The 16,664-nt window shown below is 50.5% G+C and overlaps 1 protein-coding gene across 10 annotated transcripts in view; it reads left to right on the plus strand.

The window, feature by feature from the left end:
* EHMT1 (euchromatic histone lysine methyltransferase 1) overlaps nt 1–16,664 on the plus strand; it is a 123,487-nt gene that overhangs the window by 57,652 nt on the left and 49,171 nt on the right. For 8 of the 10 annotated variants that reach the window (XM_050319759.1, XM_050319762.1, XM_050319765.1 and 5 more), the window contains 2 exons: nt 9,885–10,441; nt 13,035–13,076. In XM_050319759.1, coding sequence (XP_050175716.1) covers nt 9,885–10,441; nt 13,035–13,076 — 599 coding nt within the window. The remainder of the gene's footprint in view (nt 1–9,884; nt 10,442–13,034; nt 13,077–16,664) is intronic. The other 2 variants (XM_050319769.1, XM_050319761.1) reach the window with 1 other exon arrangement.

The raw sequence follows: 16,664 nt of genomic DNA on the forward strand, positions 1-16,664 counted from the left end.
CCAGTGCTGGTTAATACTTTCATCGGTGCCATGGGCTGGTTTAGGCTGCAGCAAACTGATGGTGTGTTTGATGGGAGCCAAGACCTGCAGCCCACAGCTGAACGTGCTGTGGATTGTGTTCCCTTTGGGAAAATCCCCATGGCAGGTAACTTGTCAGTATTGAACCTGGGATCTAAAACTTCCAGGGGCTTGAACTTGCAGATCCAAAGGCTGACTAAAGGTGCTGCTTGGGCTAAAGGCTTAGTGTGAATCGCTGTGCTTTTCTCTCTTTTCACTCTCCCTGGACTCAGAAGGTTGCTGATGCTGAGGGCAGGGCCAGCTCCCCATTGGAACTGTGGTAGCTCCACTGCTGCCTCCCTGAATGGCCTTTTTACCAGTTACACCTCTACCTACAAACCTGTGCTTTCCCTGTGTCTGAGACGAGCCAGGAAATTCAGGTAGCTTGAAACCATCAGGGATGGGGCAGCCACAGCTTCTCTGGGCAACCTGTGCCAGGGCTTCCCCACCCTCACAGGGAAGGATTCCTTCCCAATATCCCACCTAACCCTGCCCCTTACCAGTTTGAAGCCATTCCCTCTCCTCCTGCAACTCCAGGCCCTTGTCCAAAGTCCCTCTCCATCTTTCTTTTGGGTTCCCTTCAGGCACTGGAAGACCACAATTAGGTCACCACAAAACCTTCTGTTCTCCAGTCTGAGCAAACCCAATCCCCTCAGCTTTTCCTCACAGGAGAGGTGCTCCACCCCTCTGATCAGCTTGGGTTGGAAAGGATCTTAAAGCCCATCCAGTTCCACCCCCTGCCACGGGCAGGGACACCTTCCACTGTCCGACCTGCCTTTGATTAATCTGCTGGTTTGAGGCAGTGCTCCCCTTTCTTGGTGGTCCTCAGCCTGTCATTTGGGACAGCTCAGGAGCTGGGGAGCAGTTGTTGGTGCTTGGGATGGGGCTGGGTGGGTGCTCTCAGGGAGCAGCTTGGGGTGGGGGCCCTTGGGTGGGCAGTGGTGGTGTTTTGTTCCATGTTCCTCAGGCAGGAGGTGTTGCAGAAATGCTCTGTGCTTCCCAGCTGGGCCTCCCAACTATCCCAATCCTGATAAAGAGAAAGAATTGAACTCTAAATGTAAATCTGTCTGTAAGAACTGCTCTTTGGTGTTCCTGGCACTTTCATTTCCAGTTCTGGGGGTGAGTCCCAGCCCCTGCAAAGCCCAGTGGAAGTCTCTCACTGGGCTCAGAGTCCCTTTGTGTGTAAAATTGCTCAACACAGATAGAAAAAAGCTGTGCATGAGGCTGTTTTGCTGTCCATGGGAAATGTTCCAGTTTAGTTTTACACGTGGGTGTGACTTTAGGTCCATCTTTCGCTTTGACAGGGCAAGGAAGGGGGCAGGGAGGTGGAAGATGAGTGGAAAAAAGCTTTTATTAGGCCATATTGTCTTTAGCCTGACTCAGAGAGAAACTATTAAAAAGTGGTTTCTTTGCAAGAATTGCAAGTGATTTCAGTTCTCCTCGTGTGCATCACTGAACTCTGCTGTGTCTCCCTTGACCTTTCAAGGCAAATCCCTCCTTTCCTGTTTCCCCAACCCCAGGGATGGAAAGTTCCACTAAAGCAGTGGCACAAAAGCAGGAATGGGAGTTGGGAATGAAGTTCCCAATTAGCCCCAGCTTTTCTGAGCCTTCACTTGAGGCAGCTGCTCTACAAGAGTGCTGGGTGAGACCTGCACAGTCACTGCTCTCAGATAAACTCCAGATTGCTTTGAGAGAGTGTTGGGGGTTTAAATTCCTGGAGGGGCCTTAGTTTTTCTCCCTCTTATTGCAGGTAGGAAGCTGCCTGTGAGTGCTGGAAGTGCTGCTTCCACTAAGCAGCTGCAGCCTCTGCATTCCCAGTGCTGGGATGGCAGCTTTAAAGGAGGGAAGGACTGAACTCCTCCCCTCCACTGGGATCCCCTGCTGAGACTGGCAGCAGGAGACCAGGCAGAGCAAAGTGATGCTTAAGGTATTTCAGATGTTCATCCAGCTGTGCTCCCAGGCACCCCCTGGCTTTGGGACCCTGGCTCCAGGAAGGATGTGCCCGTGGCAGACGGAGGAAATGCAATTGGAGCCCGACAGTCTCAGAGCAGGAGCATCCCTCGGTCACAGCTGTGACACCACAGCCCTGATCCCGTGGCAGAGGGATGGATGCATTTCATGGAGCCTGTTAACCTCTTCTAATCCATTAAATTGTTGAGCCAGTTTAACTGTTAAACTGTTAACATTAAAAGTGTGTCCTTGGGACCAGGAAGGGCAATCCTGGGGGACACAGGGATGAGTGGGGCCAGCAGGTTGAGGCAGGTGATCCTACCCCTCTACTGGGCCCTAGTGAAGCCACATCTGGAGTGTTGTGTCCAGTTCTGGTCTCCACAGTTCAAGACAAGGAGAAGGGTCCAGCAGAGGCCACAAGGATGATGAGGGGTCTGGAGCATCTCTCTGAGGAGGATAAACTGAGGGAGCTGGGCCTGGTTAGTGTGGAGAAGAGAAAAATGAAGGGATCTCATGAATACATGTAAATATGGAAAATAATAAACAGGCCCTGGCACAGGTTGCCCAGAGAAGCTGTGGCTGCCCCATCCCTGGAATTGTTCAAGGCCAGGTTGGACGGGGCTTGGAACAACCTGGGACAGCAGGAGGTGTCCCTGCCCATGTCAGGGGGTGGAATGAGATGATCTTTAAGGTTCCTTCTCACCCAAACCAGTCTGTGAGTCTATCAAATATCTCCAAGGGGTGTCAGAGGATGGTGCCAGACTCTTCAGCAGTGCCAGTGACAGGACAAGGAGCAATGGCCATAAACTAAAACACAAGAAGTTCCACCTCAACATGAGGAAGAACTTTCCATGGAGGTGTCAGAGCCTGGAACAGCTGCCCAGGGAGGGTGTGGAGTCTCCCTCTCTGGAGACATCCCAAACCCACCTGGATGTGTTCCTGTGCCACCTGCTCTGGGTGACCCTGAGGTCCCTTCCAACCCCAGCTATTCTGTGATTCTGTGAGTCCCCATCAGTCAGGTGCCAAATCCCATTAACCCAGCCTGTGTAATCCCAATATTGAGCACTCACAGAAGCAGCTGATTCTTCCTTTTTATTTTTTTTTTTTACTCTTCTTTTCCTGTTTTTACTCTTGGTGTGACCTCACTGCAGGGTGACAGCGCTCCAGGGCCCTGGGGAGGAGTGACATCTGTGGTTTGGAAATACAGGGCAGGCTCTTGGATGGACAGCACCCATCTTCAGGGATTTAAAAGGGGTTGGGGGAAGAAGAGACCATCAGTACGTCATCCCAGGGAGGAACTTAGCCTGAAAGTACATTTCTCTGCATTTCTTGGCTTCAAAATGCTTCACTTTTTTGGCTTTAGTCACAGAATCCCAGACTGGTTTGGGTTGAAAGGGGTATTAAAGCTCATCCAGTCCCACCCCCTGCCATGGGCAGGGACACCTTCCACTAGCCCAGGTTGCTCCAACCCCAAATCCAACCTGGCTTTGGGCACTTCCAGGGCTGGGGCAGCCACAGCTTCTCTGGGCAACCTGTGCCAGGGCCTGCCCACCCTCACAGGGACCTCACTGGGTCAGGCTGCTCAGGGCCCCCTCCAGTGCTGGAGGGGGTGCTTTCCTTTCCAGTGGATTCAGGGTCTCCAGCCACCACTTCTTCCTTGCCTGGGTGGTTCCAGCCCCCACCTCTTCACCCCTCTGGTGTCAGCTGGGCTTCTCTCTGCTTTGCAGTTTTCTTTTTTATGACTTTGAGGAGGAAGAGGGGAGGGAGCTGCTGTAACACAGGGATTACAAACAGGTGCATTTCTCACTTTTAGAAGTTTATCCAGCAGGACAGTTGGGTATTGAATAAAAGACTGTGGTGTCTGTGGTGTTTTAAAGATGATCTGTGATTAAGTGCTTAAGGTAAAACATCTGTGAAATGTGTGTATATAAATATAACTGTGTGCAGTTCTTGCACTGCACTTCCAAATCCTCAGCTTTCCCTTTAAGCTGTGTCTTTGCTTAGTTCCTTTAAGCCAAGTTCATTTAAGCTCTGTCTTTGCTTAGATGTTTCTCTTGCAGCAGCTGGAGCCTCGTGGCTCTGCCTTGGGCCCTGTGCTGGGGGCTCTGGAAATGCATGGAAAATCCATGGGTGTCTTGCCTCTACCAGTCTCAGCAGCAGGATGTTTAGTAAAACTTCCAAATCATTCACTTGTAAGATGATTTTTTTTCCTTTCTTTCTTTTTCTTTTTTCATCCTTTCTTCCCCCTCAGACCAAGTGGGAGTTGCAGTTTGGCCTGGAGTGTGAGGGCTCCTAAAGCTTGTGTGTGTATTCCTTATTTTGTCTCACTGAGCAGTGAAATCTGAATTTTAAAAATCTTTTTAAGCCTTTATTTTTTTTTTCAGAGCATTGTCAAAGTCATACAGAGCTTTGAGTTGATGTCTGGCCTCCTGCAGGTGGAGAGTTTTGGTGGGTGTTTGTCCCTCTGGGTCCCTGCAGAGGCCGTTCGGTCCCCTCTGGCTGTGGCTGGGACGGCTGTGGGGACAGTAACACATCTGTTAGGCAGGCTCTGCCCAAGGACAAGCTTTGGCAGGCTGGACCAAGCTCTGGCAAGCTCCAGGGCAGGACTGGAGCCAGGTCTGGCACTGCTGGAAGAGCTGGAAATCCAGGCAAAGGCAGCGGAGAGGAACTGATGTCTGGGCTGGGAGAGCAGAGCTGGGATTAATCTTGTCTAATTTAGGGGTTTTTTTGAGGTTATCATTCTAATTCTAAGCTAGTCCAGCTCATTTCTGCTTAGACATGCTAGCAGACAGGTTAGACATGGCCCAGGCAGGGATTAGTAATCCAAAGATGTCCAAAGTCAGCCTGTGCTGCTTTTGAGCTGCTGGCTTCTCTCCTTTGGTGGCAGCGGTGGCTTTAGGGACACCCTAGAGGCTGAGATACCTTTTAGCCACCTAAAATTAGATGGAGTGGCCTCACCCTGTCTTGGCTTCTCCCCTGTTTTAATCAGATTCTGTTCTCTTTGTGGGAATTTTAATTCAATTTTGAATGACTGTGACACTGAGAAGAAAACTTAAGCCTGACCCTTCTGCTTGAGCCTGGGGAGGGCTGGGAGCTCTGCAGTGCTTTCAGGGAGCTGTTAATTCGGAGAAGGGATTAAAATGTATTGCTGATTATTCCTTGCCACGTGGATTTCCAGGGATAATGGCTCTGCCCAACTTCCTGAGTCTGAAATTCCTTGTGTTGCTAAGATGTGTTACCAAAGGATACGTTTTTACTGGGGTTTGTGTCGACTTGGTGGCAACTTCAGACACCAGAACAGGAAATAAATCTCTGGGCATGTTACCCTTTCTGTGTGTTCCTGGATTTTAACTAAGCCCAAATGCTTGGATGGGGATCCAGGCAGGGTTGAGGTCCATGTGAAGAGCTTTCCCTGCTGCAAATGGGATAGGGGATGCATAAAGAGCTCTGAAAAATCTGGGGTGGTTCTAGTAAAGGAGCTTACACTTCATGGACATGGGCTAGAACCTTCTGCTTTCATTTCTTTATGATTAAAGGAAGGATGGTTGTAGATTAAAGAGCAGTGAGAGAAAACTAAATGTGGAGAAAACCTGCTTTGGCCTACTTAGAAGGGATGAACGCTGTCAGACTGTAAAGTTTTAGAGAAATACCAACTTCAGTTTTATAACTCACTTGCACAGGAGCAGAAAAGCTGCTTGAGCAGCATTTTCAAGAGAACTCACTGCCACGAGGTGTGTTTGAAATGAAGATTTTAGCAGGTTTTCAGTGAAACTTTTTCCTTAGGAATGAAAAAGGGGAGATGAAAAGGTCACGTCGGGAACAGGCGTTTCTTTAGGTGTCTGGTGCTGCTGAAGAGCTTCTTAGGGCTGTTGTGTTCAGTATTCTCCTCATGAGGTTCCTGCTGGCTCTGGCTTCTGTTCCCATCACTGTCTGGGGGCCAGAGTTCAGCAAAGGTGTAAATATATGTGGAGTTGTGCCTGTTCAGCAGTGCTTGTACCTGTGCACTTGCTGAAAGTTCTCAGGCTCTCAGACGTGTCCTGTCACACGAGGATGGAGCTCATGGAGCTCCCAGTTAGAGGCAGCAGAGCAGTAGCTCAGCCTGGGATGGCAACTCCTGTTTTCCTGTTACCAGGCCAGGCGTTTTAGTTGGGAAAACCAGAGTTATCCCATCTTATCAAGCGATGCAGGTCCTGACACGGCCTGGTTCTCCACGGGGAGCTCTTTAATTCAGTGCTCAGGTCGGGCCCTGGGATGAGGAGGCTTCTTGCAGGAGCCTGGTTTTTGGGAAACAGTGCTATTGCAACCTCATCATGGATTTGTTTTAGTGCTGCCAGAAGAGGCAGTGGGAGAATGGAGGTGTTCTTTCCCAGACAAAGGGAGGGTTCTGCCTGTGGTGTCTCAGACTTGGTGGAGGCTGGAGGGGGACAGGGTCTCTCTTCCCATTCAGTCCTTGGCCTCTGCTGACTCTTCCAGCCAATGAATGTTGATGACAGTTCCCAGAACAGCTTTTCTCTTGTGGATGTGTTTCCATCAGGCACCAAATCCTGGCACCTCTTGATGAATCCCACTTGGTCACAGAATCACAGAATGTGCTGAGTTTGAGGGGATCCACAAAGACCATCCAGTCCAACCCTCAGCCCTGCACAGGACCATCCCCAGCAGTCACCACCCTGTGCCCCAGAGGATCATCCAAACCCTCCTGGAGCTCTGGCAGCCTTGGGGCTGTGCCCACTGCCCTGGGGAGCCTGTTCAGTGCCAACCACCCTCTGGGGGAAGAACCTTTCCCTGAGATCCACCCTGAGCCTGCCCTGACACAGCTCCAGCCATTCCCTGGGGGCTGTCCCTGGTCCCCCCAGAGCAGAGCTCAGTCCTGCCCCTCCTCTGCCCCTGCCCAGGCAGTTGGAACTGCAGTGAGCTCTCCCCTCAGTCTCCTCTGCTCCAGCTGAACACACCAAGTGCCCTCAGTGTCCTCACACGGCTCCAAATCAAGGTCCTTCCCCATCCTCATTGCCTCCTTTGGACACTCTCCAATGGCTCAATATCTTCCTTATGCTGGTGGTGCCCCAAACTGCCCCAAAATTCCAGGTGAGGCCACCCCAGGTCAGAGCAGAGCGGGACAGTCCCCTCCAGGGAGTGGTGGCAGTGCTGGGGTCCTGGGCTGGAGCTGGGCTGTAGGATCTGGCTTTGCCCTGAACATGATGGCAGTCAATGACAAGGGAGAGTGGGTGCCAAATCCTGTTCAGTCCAACCCACACCCGTGACAGCTGCCCTCAAGTTCTCCAGTTCTGTGCAACTTCAGGGACTGTGGCATTCCATATCTTTGCTCTGTCAGATCTCCAGCCATATGGATTTGGAAGGCTGTGTTTACAGAGGATTGATGCCACTTCCACAGTCAAATCAGACCACATTTTACACACTTAATAAGAGTGTGTTTGTGTGTGTATGTGGGATTTTAATTTTAGCTCCATGGATTTTTGATAAATTCTGTGATGCTTTCTGGAGTAGTGCAGTTACTCTTTTCCCCAGGGCAGTGCTCCAATTTACCTTGTTTTGGTTGCCTTCATGGCAGGTAGAGCAATTATTGCCCTCTGCTTATTCAGTTTATCTAATAGTCAGCCACTAAAGCTATTTGACTGCTCTGGTGGGAGAGCACAGTATTTAAATCAACAAATATTGAAGGCTCCATTCAGCCAGGTGCCTAAATTTGAGCTCTAGAAACCTCCAGCTGTGGTTAGGGAGCTCATTTTTTGATATTTTTTTTTTTCCCCTGGCACTGACTTTGCTGCAATAGTTGCTTAAATGGCCACAGCATGGTCTTTTAAAGACACCAAATGCAGAGAGAGAGACAAGGATTGAAAGAATAAGGGCATAGTTGTGGCTCCCTCTGCCCAAACCTTTTCAAAGAGTTAAATAAAATGGTGAATAAAGTAAACTTCGTCTTGTCCTGGAGTTGTTCCTGTCAAAATCAACCTCTTTTGCCTCTTTCTGCCCTCAGAAGGGTCTGGGTGGTGTGAGAGGCAGCAGGTGGAAGTGAAGGCTGGGCTGGCAACTCCTGTTTTCCTCTTACCAAACCGGGTGTTTTGGTGTCTGCTGCTTGGAGAACCCTCAGTTACTGCTGGCATGAGGTTTTTGCCAGGTCAGAAGAGGCATTTGTAAGTCATATGAGGAGCAGCTGAGGGAGCTGGGGGGGCTCAGCCTGGAGAAAAGGAGGCTCAGGGGGGACCTTCTGGCTCTGCAGCTCCCTGACAGGAGGGGTAGCTGAGGGGGGTCAGGCTCTGCTCCCAGGGAACAGGGACAGGATGAGAGGAAAGAGCCTCAAGCTGTGCCAGGGGAGGGTCAGGTTGGACATCAGGAGGAATTTCTTTGCTGGAAGAGTGGTCAGGCATTGGCAGGGGCTGCCCAGGGAGGTGGTGGAGTCCCCACTCCTGGAGGTGTCCAAGGACGTGGCACTCAGTGCTCTGGGCTGGGTGACAAGGTGGGGGTTGGTCAAAGGTTGGACTCGATCATCTTGGAAGTCTTTTCCAACCTTAATGATCCTGTGATTCATAATGTTGTTTTCCTTGAGTGTTTGGGCTTCAAGAGCAGTGGGAAATGAGGGGCTGATACCCAGGGAGCTGGTCTGGCTTGCAGAGTTGTCCTCCAGTGTGACTCCAGGTGAGAACTGCTTTGATGGGAGCTGGTTGTGACTCCATCCCCCCTGCCCTGACAGCCCACTCAGACACAGCTCTCCCTGGTTCTTCTTGTGGTGCTCCTCATAACTGTCTGGCCTCTGGAAGGAAAGTAAGCCCAGGAATCCCTAAGAGCAGGATGATGGAATCATTTTACTGATCGTGCCAGTGATTTGTTACCGCTCCTGGTTTCCTGGGGAGCTGCTGGTTGGTCAAGTCACAAACTTCCCTGCAAGTACATGGAATTCATACTCAGATTGTTTTTCAGCTTGGGTCTGAAATCTCTGATGGGAAAAATTCACTGATGGGGGAGCAGGGAAATGTTTGGAAAGGTTTCACGTGGGTATTGATGTTTCAGCTGTGTGTTAACTGTTAGTCAGGCTGCAAAAATCTCGCTGCATTTGAATCATATAATTATTTTAGCCTAGAATTGCATTTAACATGCTTCACCCCTGTGTCTACTCTGGCTGTTACCTCTGAAATGACACCACGAATCCTGTCCTGGCTCGTCCCAGGTAAAGAGCCAGACTCCAGTGGGCATTGCCAGGGAGTTATTCCCTGTGATGTCTCCTGTAGCAGCAGAGCCCTGATGTAGGTTTGGCTGCTGAGCTGTGTCTGTGCCACAAAAACTCACCCATGCAGCTTCTCCCACGTCTGTGCCACAAACACAGCCCTCCCCGCACAGCTTTCCTGTGTCAGTCTGGCCTTGGGAAGGGCTTTGCCAGAGATCTGGGTGCGAGGCTGGGCAAGTGTTTTGTTTGCCAGGAGAGGTGTTGACATGCAGTCCAATAAATGGAGTTACTGGGAAAGGCAAAGATGATTTTTACCTGGAGAAATCTGTGGTTGGGAATAAATGGCCACCTCTGCAGCTGAGGCCAGTGAGGATGAGTGCACTGCTGCCACCTGAGCCACCCACCCCAAATGGCACCCTGTGGGCGTCCAGGTGATGTTTCCTCCAGGTCATCCAGGTGGGTGAGTGAGCAAGCTGAGAGGACTGTGGTTCAGCTGACATGGTGATGTTTGGTGTAAGGTTGGATGATCTTGGAGGTCTTTTCCAACCTTACCTCTGTGATACATATCAAGCAGTTTCTGGAGGAGAGGGTTGCTCCTCACCAGCCACTGTAAGTAGCTGTAGCTTCCCTTTGGAGCTTTGATACAACTTGTGACCCTTTTCTCCTCTCTCCCTCCTTCTCCTCCCTCTTCCTCCAGGGTTTAATGCCATGGCTGCAGATGAAAGCGCTACAGAGAAGCAAGTGGGGGAACCAAAAATGGCAGTGGACGGTGAAACCAACGGTTCCTGTGAGCACAGCGAGGCTGGAGGGCACCCAAACCCAGCGAAAAACACTCAGGACAACACGAAAGTGAGCCAGCAGGACTCTGGGACTAAATTAAATAGGATAGCAGAGAACGGCATCTCGGAGCGGGACGGAGAGACCGGGAAGCAAAACCACCTGAAAGCAAATGACTTCACACAGACTTCTGTCACGGGGAGCAATGGGTACATCCTGACCAAGCAGATGGCTCAGGAGCAGCCCCTAAGGACTACCAGCACCTTTGCTTCCCTCACCGGCCATGCTGCAAAAACCCTGCCCGGAGGAGCAGGCAAGGGCAGGACTGTGGGCTCCTTTTCCCAGCTCCAAGCCACGATGCCAAGCAAGCTCGGGGAGGGCAGTAAGGACATGGATGCTAAAAAAGCCCCTGCTGCTAATGCTGAAGTCAAGGTCCACAGAGCACGGAAGACAATGCCTAAACCCACCCCCAGCCTGGTAATGTATCATCTGCCCAGCACTGCCTTGGGGTGCTCTTGGCTTTCCCTGGGTGTGTGAGGGTTACCTGCCTGCATGGGAGTGTGTAAATTCAGAGGTGGCCCACTGAATGGGTTTATTTTTAAAATTTTTTTTAAATATATATATATATATATATAAATATTTTTATTGTTCTCTCTCCACAGACAGAGAGACCAAAACATAGTCACATTGCCACCATCAGCTCCCGTCCCCAACGTGTTTCTAAATATATAATTGATCAATTGCCTTCTCCAACAGATCTATGTGAGGCACTAAATGGCCTCTCTCTCATGGCTCTATTGCTCATTGTCTGCTGACATCCAGAGCTGCCTGTGAAACAAATTAGATTTCTTCTAAGGTCGACCCAAAGGAAATTAAGCATAGCATGTAAACTTGAGGCTTCTCCTAAGCTTGGAGGCTGTCAAGAGGCTGATCTGTTAGGCAGCTTGATTGCATTGCTGTAGGAATCATTATGGGCTAAACCAGATGATGTTTTCCCTCTCTGTTGCCTGCAGAAATGCAGCTTGTGAGGAAGTGTTCACTCCAGAATCATTAGGTTGGATTTGCCACCACTTCATGAAACAGAGCTCTGCCTTTTTGTTTTTTAGGAGGTAAAAGGAGATGTCATTTGGTGTGTTCATGGGACAGTGGGGAGAAGAAATTGGCCTTTCTTTGTCATGAGACAAGTTTGGGTCTTCTAGTTATTTTTTTTTGGTTCTTTGCCAGGGGTAGGGAACAGATCCTGGAGCAGGCAGGTCTCCACTACAAGCAGTTGGTCTTCATCCCTGTGCTGCTTTGTATTTAACTACAGAGAACTGGATCCTCTCACCGTGCTGATGGTGGAGGGAGACCAACCTTTTAGGCCAGGGAAGGGATTGCCAACCCTGCTTGGGAATGGGAGTGACTCCCAGGAATGCGTGGAAGCTGCTGCAGCCTCTCAGGGGTGGGTGTGAGGGATCACTGATCCAGCAAATCCAGAGTGATCCTCACGTGTCCCCCACGTGTTGCAGCAGCGGTGTGGTGTGAAGGGCTCAGAGCTGTGAGCTGCTGTGATCTGGAGCAGGGGAGAGAGAGGGGAAAGGCAAAGGGAGGGGTGGCACCTCGCCCAGCCCCAGGTGGGGAAAGGTGCCCGTGGCTGCGGCACCGCCTGTGCCTCCGGGAGCGGGTGGGAGTCCAAAGAGCACGGCAAGATAACAAACCTGTGGGCACCCACCCTTGGCAGCAGGGCAGGGAGCACTCCTGCCTGCCTGCTGTGATTTCCCAACCAATCTCCCAAACGTTTCCCCTCTGTCTTGCCCTGATGGCTTTTGAGTTGCCTGCTCTGCAAGCCCGCTGTGTTTCGTGGAGGGAGGGCCCAGATGCCCTGGTGCAGCTGGATGAACATCTCCCACCAGGCTGTCTCTTACCCAGGGGAGGCTTTGCAGCCCAAATTCCCTCACAGCTTTCCTGCAGCAGCCTGTTGTGCACTGAAAGTAGGCCGGGAAAACCCTCAGACCCTCGTGGAATTCCACAGGGAGTGATCCCGTGGGGCTGAGCAGTCGAAAGGGGCAATTCCCTTTTAAAAGTCAAGTCTCTGCTAGGTTAGGAGGGAGTGTTTCCCTCATTCATATTTTATGATACATCAAAAGAATATTTATATTCAACCCTTGGGCTTTAAGGTCTGTCTCTAGGAAGTGGTGTGTGGAGTTTGGGAGCACTTGGAGAGCGAGGACACGACTCAGGGATGGTGCTGGTGATCCTTATTTGCTCACACGATAAAAGTGGCTTCATAAACCAAAGTCTGTGCTTGTAGGGCTGCTCTGGAAAGTACACAGCCAGTCCTCAGTACACAGCCAGTCCTCAGCTCCTCTGGCCACTTGCCTTGGGCTTAAAATAGGGAGAGAAGCAACATTCCCAGGAAGGGTGGTGAGAAGAGGCTGTTCCCATGTTCTCTGCTCAAGCCTCTGCAGTTGAACATGAACCCAAGATTTGATCTGGGTGCTGCAAGACAATAAAACATCTGTTGTGTTCAGCCTTCCTGATAATTGCTACCTAATTTTTCCCCATTGTCTTTAGAATTTACATGCTATTTTCTTTTGAGGAGCAGAGTCCTTGCTAGCTGTCGTTTTTCTGTCCTGATTATTTCTTTGTTGAGCTGCTCAGAAGAGGCTCCTCAGCCCAGCAGTGCAGGAGCTTTTCCATGTTCACACCTCTTCCCCTTCAAAACCACCATGAAATCAGGAGCTGTATCCCAGGAAATAAACTGTGGATATCACCCAGAAGTTGATGTTACAGGACACAGTGGTTTTCTTTGCTAATATTTCTTAGAGCATTGTTGTTTTCTTGGTAGGACTGTTCTTGCAGAGCTGTGCTGCCTGGGAGAAGGAGAGGGAGGAAGGTATTTTGTTGCCTGCAAAGTGTAAGCATTTGTTCCCCCTGGCTCCTGCAGAAACCCACTGGGGCCAAAGAATTGTTTTCTGTAATGCAGTAGCTGCCAGGGGACCTTGGTAGCCTTTTCCTGCACGTGTGAATTGGTCTCTGAACGGAAGAAAAGAATTTTCTCACCAGTTTAACCAGCTTTTTCTCTGTTTAGGAGTTGCTTCCTGAATTGGGATCGAAGCTGAATCTGAAACAGGTGACAATTTTAATTGATGTTGTCGCGTGTTAAGGTGGTTTTGAACAGAGACCTCAGAAGGGTTGTTTGTTGGCAGCATCATTTCTGCTCCCCTTTTGAGTAGAGCAGTTACACAAGTGTTGCACCTTTCAGAAGAATCTTTCTTTCATTCCTAATCCTTTTACAATCCTGTTAAGAATCCGAAAGTTTCCAGGGCCAGACTGAAAGGCAACTCTGTGTGTGTGTGTGTTTGTGTCCTGTGCTTGGAGAAGGCCCCTCCTGCTTGGAAACTCCAGTTTCTGAGCTTAACATCATTAAAACATGAGGCATAAAGGATGATAAAGGTACTGGAAGCATCCCAGAGTTATCTTTAGGGACAGGAGGAGCAGGTGGCTCAATGGGGAATCCCAAGTTCTATTTCCCTTGCTTGGTGACCACGAGGCAGGAGTTTGAGGTGTGTGTTTCTGGTGGTATTTTTTGTGCTGTGCAGGGCACTGGGATGGGGGAACTGAACTGTGAGAAGAAATAGTGCAAAAATCTGTTAAATGAGTGTTCTGGCCTGATTCACAGTGTGAGCCCAGTTTAACCTGGGGAAGACAAACCCCAGGCAGGGAGGAGGGACGTGATGTAGGAGATGCTTTGCTTATGCTGGTGTTTCTACCAATATTCATCAAACTATACCTTCAAGCAGCATTGCCACGGAGTGTCTGATCCCAGAGCTGGTAATGCCTTCTATCTGTGTGCACACAGGTGCTGCTGTGAAGGGCTGGATATTCCAAGTCAGTGCCCAGCTCTGTGGGAGCTCTAACCCAATAACACCTTGTGTTCCATCTCCTGGGGCCAGGCAGGTGGCAGATGGGGGATTGCAGGTGTCTGTGATTGCTCAGCAAGCTCAGACCCTCTGATATGCAGAGAATTGAAAATAAAAGTGCAGGGCCAGATGAGAATGGGGATGTTGTTTCCTTGGGGAGGGAGTAAATAAAAAGCACAGGGTGCAGTGAAAGAGAGCTCTTGTCTGGTGGCAGGGGCCCTGCACAGACACCCCAACAATCCCACCCTGTCCCTCAGAGCGTTGTCCCAACACTCCTGGAGCTCTGGTAGCCTTGGGGCTGTGCCCACTGCCCTGGGGAGCCTGTTCAGTGCCAACCACCCTCTGGGGGAAGAACCTTTCCCTGAGATCCACCCTGAGCCTGCCCTGACACAGCTCCAGCCATTCCCTGGGTGCTGTCCCTGCTCACACAGAGCAGAGATTGGAGCTGCCCCTCAGGAGGAGCTGCAGAACCCCCTGAGGTCTGACCTCAGTGTTCTCCAGCTGAACAAACCCAGTGCCCTCAGCCACAACTTGTAGGGCCCCTCCAGACCCTTCACTCTCTTCCCTGGTGGGAAATCTTCAGGAGTGACAAAGCCACAGGGTGCCACTGTACTGCTCCCACAGAGGGGTTGCTGCAGAGGGAGGTGAAGGTGTGCTGGGCAGTACAGTTAATTTTGCTTTTAACTGGTTGTACTGGTGCTGCTGAGGTGTCTGCACTGGCTGAAGGTGCTGCCCCAGTGCCAACCACAGCCCCCAGAATAACAGTCCTGGCCCCCAGCAGATCTATTTTTGTCAGGGGCCTTGTTGTCACATCTAGTCCGAGCTCCCCTGTTTCATTTTGACTGCTTTGTGACACTCCCTTCCCCTGGAGCTGCTCCATCCAGGAGGGCACAGGAATGAGAGCCCACACCCCTGAATGCTCTGGTTCAGAAACCCATTAAAAGCAGGTTTGTAGGAACATCTACACTTCAGAAACCCATTACATGCAGGTTTGTAGGAACATCTACACTTAAGCTCAGCCTGCCTGGCAGCCTAAAACCACCGTGATTTTATGCAGACAAGTGACTGCACTCGAATCAATGTAACTCTAATCAAGTCAAAGCAGAATCCCTCCTCTAATGGGCACATGTTGATCAGCAGATAAAGGGTGGATCAGCCTTGTCTGATCTAGATTAAGACCAAAGCCTTGCAGGTTTCTGTCTGTTGCTCCAAGGTGAGGCTTGGTCGGGATTCTGAAATTCAGCCGTAAAAACCATAATCCTTCAGCAGCACAGCAAAGGGAGAGCAGCACCACTGCAGCTCCTACGGGCACTGTCATCTGCCTGTGATCAATTTTTTATTGCAGACCGATATTTCTTGCTTAAATACCATTCACCAGCTGTTAGGGGCAGATCCCCCTGGGAGCTGCTGCTTTGTGCTCTTCAAAGGCAGCGCCTTGGTACAAATCCTGTCCCCCCCGTGCCTGGTGGGTGGAGGGAACAGAGCAGCTCCCTGACAGCTGCTGTGCTGCCCCGTGGCAGTGCTGCTTAGTTTAGTCCTCCTGGCCAGTTGGCTTTGGTTTCCAGCTTGTATTTTGCCAGAGATGGAAGTCCTTAAGAGAAGAGAAAAATTAAGAAAGCAAGTCCATCTAAGCCTGGGGTGGTTTGAGGCAGCGAGGGTGTCAGTCCTTCTGCAGAGCTCTCCAGAGCTGCCCTGCTGCAGGCAGGACCAGCAGGACCTGTGCCTGTGTCCTTCCACCAGCACTAGGATGGATTCTGCTCGGGTTTTCCCCTTCCAGCTTGCTGGATTTGCTCATGGAAAGACCCCTAAATTGCTGGGCTGTGGGGAGAATGCAGAGTGTGGTCTGTCAAACCAGCACAGGGGTTAATTAGGAATGTTTGTTCTGCATTTTTGCTTTCAGGAAAAAAACAAACAACCAAAACCTGAGGATATTCTATCTTTTGCCATTTTTAGTGACTTCCCTCTGCTGCTCTAGGGGACTTCTGTGCCAGTAATAGTAATGTGGTCAATCCCATTAAAGTGTAGAAAGTACTTTGGTTTAATTTCAGTAAATGCACAAAATGTTGTGTTCTTGGCCCTTATCTAAGCAGTTTTCTTGACTGCATTTCTCCCAGTGGTGCTGGCCACAGTGGAGGTCCCATTGTTTGCTGTTTGCTGACACAAGCATTGTTAGAAATGTTTAAAGTAGCTGTCCAGCTTCTCCACTTCTCCTTGCAATGCCCAAGATGAAATGGTGACATTGCAAGCTTTTGAGTAGGGTGAGCTGATACCACGTGAGGAGCTGCAAGAAATGAAGATGTCCTCTGATGGTCTGGGGGAGCCCAGGTGGGGCTGAGAGCTTTGGGTTTAAATGGATCACTGTCATTTCTTTGTTTCTGCTTTGCTGAGGTGGGAGGGTGCTGTGCCCACACAGCCTGGCCCCCTCCCAAAGGCACAGTCTGGCTTTTCCCTTTGCTGCTTTCCTTGGAAGCTGCTCCCTCACCTCCCCCAGAGGAGCCAGGTGTAGCTGGGCAGAGAAGGAAGCAGAGCTGTCTGTGCAGGGAAGGGCCCAGGAGTGCTTGACTGGGATTGCAAGGAAGCAGAAATTCCCAGGAAGAGCAGAGTGCTGGCTGAGCAAAGCCTCTCTTCTGGGAGCATTGGAATTTGGAGTGGGTAGAGCAGAGCAGAAGAGCTCAGTGCAGGAGAGCAGGAGGGGCTGCAGCCACAGCCTGGAGTGAAGAGCAGAATTCAGAGACACCAGGAATGGGAAAAGAATGAACTTTCATCCACTAAATCCACTTTTGAAGGTGTAAAATTTA

Source organism: Myiozetetes cayanensis, unplaced genomic scaffold, assembly GCF_022539395.1.
Source record: "Myiozetetes cayanensis isolate MyiCay16 unplaced genomic scaffold, myiCay2020 scf23, whole genome shotgun sequence".
NCBI lineage: Eukaryota > Metazoa > Chordata > Aves > Passeriformes > Tyrannidae > Myiozetetes > Myiozetetes cayanensis.